The sequence below is a fragment of the Limulus polyphemus genome, unplaced genomic scaffold (genome assembly GCF_000517525.1).
Source record: "Limulus polyphemus unplaced genomic scaffold, Limulus_polyphemus-2.1.2 Scaffold1191, whole genome shotgun sequence".
In the NCBI taxonomy this organism is placed as follows: domain Eukaryota; kingdom Metazoa; phylum Arthropoda; class Merostomata; order Xiphosura; family Limulidae; genus Limulus; species Limulus polyphemus.
Window position 1 is genome coordinate 14,062 of NW_013666801.1, and position 7,617 is coordinate 21,678.

The following is a 7,617-nucleotide window of genomic DNA, read 5'->3' on the forward strand; positions in this document are numbered from 1 at the left end:
TTGTATAAGTAGGGCTTTTTGATTTTTCGCATAGAAAACACCAACATATTAAGTAGAGAAACAAAGACAAACAAACAAACTATTTTGGTAAGCCGATGTTCTTTAAAAATTCAAAATTTCCATCTATTCAAAACAGCACTAAACATAATTTTCATTCTTATGTTCTCTATGCCATCTTATTTTTCAAACAAGAATAATAGAATATCAGATAATTCACAGATGCACCTTTATAACTCCGTTAAAAACGTTTGAAATGAACGATGATAGTTTATTAATTAACATGAAGTCGGTGCAGGATTTGTGTCTGCCAGTCTCTTGTTTACATAAAGTTTCAAGACTGCTCCAGGATCATCCAGTTTTTGCCAATATTGTGTTTGGAATTCTCTTTAGCATCTTATACATGATACAAACATGCTCCCAATCAAGTGCTGTGCTTGATACTAACAAATATTAGATGTCCTAGAACAGCTAAGCAAATCGTTCATGGAGCTAATTAGTGATTTATAATTGCATTAAAGCTTGACCCTTACTTAATTAAGACCTTGTTTTGATGTAGTAAAAAGCCCTTTCATTACGCTTCTTAAAAGCTTGTTTAAATATAAGTCAAACGTGACTTATCCGTAAGTTAAGTTATAGGATAAATTTATCAGAAATCTACAACAACCAGTTTATCTTCATTCTGTTTATCCATATCACCTGTTTATCCTACAACTTACAACTTAATATTTTTCTCCTTGGGAGTCACAGGAAACGTCTTAATGTTTATCACTGAGCCGTAGTTCTTTAGAAATTTACACGGGGGCAGCACTAACATAGAGTTCGGTAGCATAGCGTAAGAGCGGAGTTTTCGTTCCGGCGTTTCCAGGTTAAAGACGTCTATGCAGAGTGAGTGATAGGTGGCCATTCAGAGTTCCGTGGTATATTTCTACTGAAGATATTTCCAAAGAAAAGTAATTTGAACGTGTATTCTATAATTTTAAATAAAATTAACTTCAACTATTTTTAAGTTCTACTATTGTTGGAATCACCGTGTCGGATTGGTCGATTTGTTGACAACCCTAACGTCTAGTAAGTAGCGTGGTTTAAAGCGCGAGTAGGATGTAGAAAATTTATAAAAAGGATGAATTATGGATTCCTGTGAATCAGTCAAATAGATATATTATCTAATTCTATCAACTATCACCTGAAGTGTTGGAAAGTGACGCTAGGTGCGATGATTTTGAAGAAGTCGTGTCAGATGCTAATGCTGTGTATTTGCTTCTGGGCATTAAATGCAGGTAAGAAACATAGATCATATTTTCTCCGTTGTTTGGAAGTTTTATTTTGAAGGACATTTTATAATTCTGCCCAAACCGGCACTTATGTATATACATATATTTAAATCTATGTATTTTATATATACATATACCTGAGAAAACCTTATTACAGACAAGTATTGCTTGTAGAATTTAAGTACCAGCTGTGCGTGACTGTTTCAACACATAACGATTGAAACGTTGACAGCTTATCAGTCTCTTGGGAGTGCTGGCCAGTGCTAATACTTAGCCGAACAAAATACCAAAGTCAAAAGTTCCTGATTATAAAGTTGTATATAAAAGTCTGAAGAATTTGAAAACAACTGACAGTTTGTAAAAATAACATGAATTTTCACGAGAAAAAAAGACAGCATTGATAAAATAACTTGTTATAAGAATTTCTTATTTTATTGGGTATTTCTGGAGGAGGGAGATTATAACTTATATTTATGTTTTTTTATGCATATATGAATATATACAAAAAATGAAATTATTTATTTATATGTTTATATTCAAAACTTAACCTTTAGAAATAGGGAAAGGATTATGTCTCAATAAAACATGAACTTATATCTTAGAAAAGTGAAATTAAAATCCTGTTTCATTTAAAATATTATTACACTATTGAAATTTTCACCCAGCTATAAATAATTAATGCCTTAAAAGTTATCTTGCTTCACTCTTACGGCCACAGGGGACAGTCGTCTGTGTGTTATCATATTAGGCGGATTATAATTAATTAATAAATGAAGTTCATATAAAGTTTCAGTCACTCCCAGAGAGATCTTACATTGCTGAGTATGCCCGGGCGTGGCCGATTGTTTAGCTTACCAGGCATTGAATCCAAGGGTCGATGATTCGCATTCTGTTATGTCCTGCTATGCATTGTCGGGCCATGGATGCGTCATAAATGTGACCGTCAAATCCTATTATTCGATTAGAGTAGCCCAAGTTTGGAGGTAGGAGCTGTTGACTATGTATCTGCCTTCCATTTAGAATACACGGAAAACAGACTAAACATATGCTGATTATATTTAATTAATACATGAAGTTTATGGAAGATTTTCAGTCTCGTCATCAACTTTTTTATTTTGTTACTAATTAACCGAATACTTAAAAAAATGAAAAAGCTATTTTTTGTCAAGGCTTGATATTTGTATTTCAGCTTGAAGAAAAGTTTAAGTGCTTTTTGAATAGATTATGCTTTTTTAAAATGTAAATTGAGAAAACGTAATTTTCAAATAGTTGATGAAATATATTTTAAATTGATTTGAGATTAGACTTACCTATGATAATTAGATACTTTTTAGGAATTATCTGCTATTTTATCTTTATAAGACAAAAATAATCTAATAACATTACACATTTGTAACAACTATCTTGTTTTAATTCATTCTACGTAAAGCAGTTTTTGAAAGACATTTTATTATTAATAGAATATTTAAAAAGCCAAATAATTTTCATACATTTTTGTTATCTTAAGGCTTTTAAAAGTGAATTTTAATAGAGATTTATTTTACAAAACTGTTGGCCTGATAAATCATTTTTTTATTTGTCATCAGCATTAAGAAATAATCAGTTGAATATAGTTGCATGTAAAAGAAAAGCAATTATTAATTCGAAAAAACGTCACATGAGGTCCAAATGTAACTCATTTTTATAGGAGGGACTAGGTTATTGAAAATATTATGCACATGAGAAGTCTGATTTAATTCATTTATCCTAAAATTACAAGACAGATGCTTAACATTAATATTGAATAGATTTTACATGAGACAATATATTTATGATGAACGTATTTCACTGTAGAGTACGCTAATCTATTAGAAATATTAAACGATTTACGGTGTTTTTTCTTTACATTTATTCTCTAGTTTTACCATTGAGTTGTGAGCAATAATATTTAATAAAATAGAAGATGCAGGTTTTGAATTCCATCCCATTTTATCAGACAAACAGTGTAAGATGGAATTCAAACTTTAATAGAAAATAATGACAATAAAACAGTTGATTATAAAAGTAGAGATGACCATCTTTAATAACTATCAAAAACTTGACAAAATTTCGTCACTCTTAAGATATTTCTCCTATCTTCAATGAGATGTCTAAAAAGGGTTTCTTGATGTATAAATCTCTATACGGGAGATCCATAGACATTTGGTATGTTTGTAAATGCATAGCTTTATATATCTCTCCCTTTACTATAGTTCTGAAGACAAACAAGGAGAAATGAGTGTTTAATGTTTAAAATATGGACTAAGATAAGGTTAGTGACAGAAATATTTAAAATGTTCATAAGTTTGTTAGAAATTTGAATATGAGATATTTAGTTTTGATTCATAGCTTTTTTTTTGCAGAAGTATGATAATAAAAATTCCTTATAGTTTTACAGATCTGGTGGCGGGTTATACATTATCACCAGGATGGAGAATTCCTGTTCTGGTATTTTCGAATATATATTACATGGTTAAAATTTTAACTTGAGGGTGAGCGCAGAGAATTTCTAACTATATAATTTATTGCGAGAGGTTTGTAGCATATTCCCTAGGCGTTTACTTATACTTGTTCATGACTTAATACCATAAAACCTTTGCAAAATACAGACATATGATTATGTATACGTATAAGGAGTCCAAGCAAAATTAATTTCAACTAAGTTCACGTCTGTAAATTCTCACTTTTAGGATAATTTATACATAAATGAATTTTGTTATATGTAGTATTCGCAATACCTAATCTATTGGTCTACTCTTAATCCAAACAAGTTACATGTAGTATTCGCAATACCTAATCTATTGGTCTACTCTTAATCCAAACAAGTTACATGTAGTATTCGCAATACCTAATCTATTGGTCTTCTCTTAATCCAAACAAGTTGGATTTGTTTGAAAAGCGTGTAAGTTCACACAAAGACAATCTGCGCATAGCTGTCTCTAATTTCGAGTTAGTATACTTCAAGAAAGACATTTAATTAATAGCGCACACCGCCAACTCTTAGGCTACTCTTGTCAGATTGGATAGTGGGATTTGACCGTCAATAGTATAGGGAACTCAAAGTGCAAAGCCAGTTTTAGCGGGAATGAGATCGAACCATAAATCATCGAATTCACATATCGGGAAAACTAATTACTAGATCACACCCGGCCTTCACAGAGAAGCATATAGAATCATAATATTTGATATCTATTTTACACAAAAAAAGTGTTGTGAACATACGACAGACACGTGATGTACGTTTATTGTAATAAAGTACAATGATATCTATTTTACAAAAAAAAAGTGTTGTGAACATACGACAGACACGTGATGTACGTTTATTGTAATAAAGTACAATGATATCTATTTTACACGAAAAAAAGTGTTGTGAACATACGACAGACACGTGATGTACGTTTATTGTAATAAAGTACAATGATATCTATTTTACAATAAAAAAAGTGTTGTGAACATACGACAGACACGTGATGTACGTTTATTGTAATAAAGTACAATTTCTGACCAGTTTTTTTGTTTTTTCAAGATGGCCCTAAATAATTTTTCTTAGATACTTTCTCTATATTATCTGCTTCTTCATCTGAAACATGTTAAAAATAGAAATGTACACAATATTACATGATTTTCTTGTCGAAGTTTCCAATCAGTGTCGGTGTATCAATACCTCGTATTTACTAATACAAATTATCTTGCCATTAAATACATGAATACATTTTCCAATGCACAAAGATAGGTTATTATGATTATAAATTTACCCTTTTCAACCTAACTATAAGAATTTTAACAGGATGTTGTTATTTATAATCGTGATTTACTTACAGGATGAACATTTGTTGTAATTAATCACTTTAACAACGAGTAATGTTTTCTCTGTTATAACTTATAACTCTTTCTCTTGTAAAAATTACTTTTGCTTATTACGAGTCTTGTGGGATTAACATATACATAAGTAAGTGTGTGTACTATGAGTATAACTACTATAACTGATTTGATCGTTGCTTGAGGTTTATTTTTCCTATGACTGTGAATTTTGAATATAATATAATGTGAAACGGGATCTATAGTTTCTTCGGATCTTTCTACAGTTGAGTTTTATTGGAGAACGTTGTAGCACTATTGAATTAGTTTGCCAAGCAAGTGTCTCCAAGTGATTAGTTGTTAAATCGATACGGAATTGGTTTTATACAGCGAAACCTTAGAAATTTTTTTCATTAGCTACTCTCTCTAGACAAGATTTATACAAGACGCTTTGTATTAATTTCAAGTTTGCTTGTTCAATTTGATCAGTAATTGATGAGATTGTTAAAGAAGAAACTAAGTAACACATTTTATCATTTTTTGTCGTTTTAATAGAGTTTTTACTGTCTTTCTAAGTAAATCTTTAACATGAGTTTTAGAAGGTTATATGCTAAATGTCAGTATGCAAGTTTAATGTGTAAAATCTATATATAGCCAGATCTTTACTATTAATTATTTAAGTAAATGCACATACGTGTATGTGAGAGAACTGCATATAGACATTAAGGAGAGTGCATTCTTCATGCTTCGTTAATGTGGTTTGCTTGTAATACGTGACTTATAACAAAAGATTCACATTAATTTAGATTTTAGTTTACATTTTACTTGAATAATCATCACAGATTTCATGCCATATATTTCTTAATGTATGCACACACACAATAAAATGACAACATATTAATCTTGACATTAATGTTTTAAAGAATTTCAACTAAGTTGATAGTTTCAATCGACATTTATATTATGATATTATATTATATTTATAATATAATAGTATTTAACGTAAAATTTGTATTATTCAGAATATTTATTACCTTATATTGTGTTTTGTTCGTGTGTATAACTCGCTACTGAGATTTCCTGTTCCAAGTAAGACCAAACTTTAGTTACCTGCGGGACATGGTAATATAATTTCCATGTTAACTCTTCTATTCAAGTATTTATGTAACAGAAGGTTGTTTGTACTTTAAGTGTATGAACTTAGTTTTTTTATCGTTAGCCGTTTTGTTTTCTCGTATTTGCTAGGCCGTGGTCTGATTTTAACAATTGTAGTGAGCACGAGTAAAATCTGAAGTCATGATAAAGATGCTACATAACTGTCCTTTTGAAAGACTGTTACTTTAAGATCTTCTCTATCCAAGGACCATCTATGATGCTGGGTAAACCTAGCAAAATGTAGCGTTTAAAAAAGACCAACTATGATGTTAGGTAGGCCTAGCGAAATGTAGCGTTTAAAAAAGACCAACTATGATGCTAGGTAAACCTAGCAAAATGTAGCGTTTAAAAAAGACCAACTATGATGTTAGGTAGGCCTAGCGAAATGTATCGTTTAAAAAAGGCCAACTATGATGTTAGGTAGGCCTAGCGAAATGTAGCGTTTAAAAAAGACCAACTATGATGCTAGGTAAACCTAGCAAAATGTAGCGTTTAAAAAAGACCAACTATGATGTTAGGTAGGCCTAGCGAAATGTATCGTTTAAAAAAGGCCAACTATGATCTGCAGATATAAAAAAACACTAAGTTCACGCACCTAAGCCGAATGGTATATAATTACGTCTAACTATATAGGTATTGAAATAAGAATACATGTTGAATGCTAGACAAACCTTCAAACTTGAGGTTCATTTAACAATATAAAAAAAAACAACGACATACAAAACTTGTCGTTGATTTTATTACCAATGAAACTTTATGTACGTTGATTTTCTTCTTAATAATAGGGCTAGGCTCTAACGGAATGTGAAACCGAGGATTCATGGTTCTTGGTACTTTACTACAAAAGACGTTCCGCACTTTGAGAGCGTGGTTTTCCTATAAAAGTAACAGTCAAAGCCACTATTAAGTCAGAGAAATGTAAAGATATAATTATTATCGTTTAATACTAAACATAACTGTGAAGTTATATTACCTTGATCTAAATATGGAGTTATATATATGACTGAAATAAAAATATTCTGCTGTTCTCGTGTCGACATTTCTGTTTATAAATAAATCTACTAATCTAAGAGAGACCTTTTGAAAAACTTTAATGCTCGACAAGAGAATAAAATGCAAGAAAAAACTTCATACAGGTGAATAGATGTTAAAAGAAGGTAAGTCCAGATGTAGAGAGGTCATAGAGATACAGCTCTAGATAAAACGAGGGCAATAGAAGGAGACATTACTTTATAGACACGTCATATATACCTGGAAAGGAACCTTCTCTTTCAAAAGCTCCAGTAATACGTCACAAAATCACATATATATATATTTATAATGGCTGGAGACGGCTTGAATGGGTAATGAAGAAAAACTTTAATATAAGTTTAAC

General features: G+C 30.8%; 1 protein-coding gene across 2 annotated transcripts in view; it reads left to right on the plus strand.

The window, feature by feature from the left end:
- Positions 1–887: 887 nt before the first annotated feature.
- LOC106462531 (protein turtle-like) overlaps positions 888–7,617 on the plus strand; it is a 262,128-nt gene continuing 255,398 nt past the window's right edge. For both annotated transcript variants that reach the window (XM_022389838.1, XM_022389837.1), the window contains exon 1: positions 888–1,277. In XM_022389838.1, coding sequence (XP_022245546.1) covers positions 1,214–1,277 — 64 coding nt within the window. In that variant the 5' untranslated portion in view covers positions 888–1,213. The remainder of the gene's footprint in view (positions 1,278–7,617) is intronic.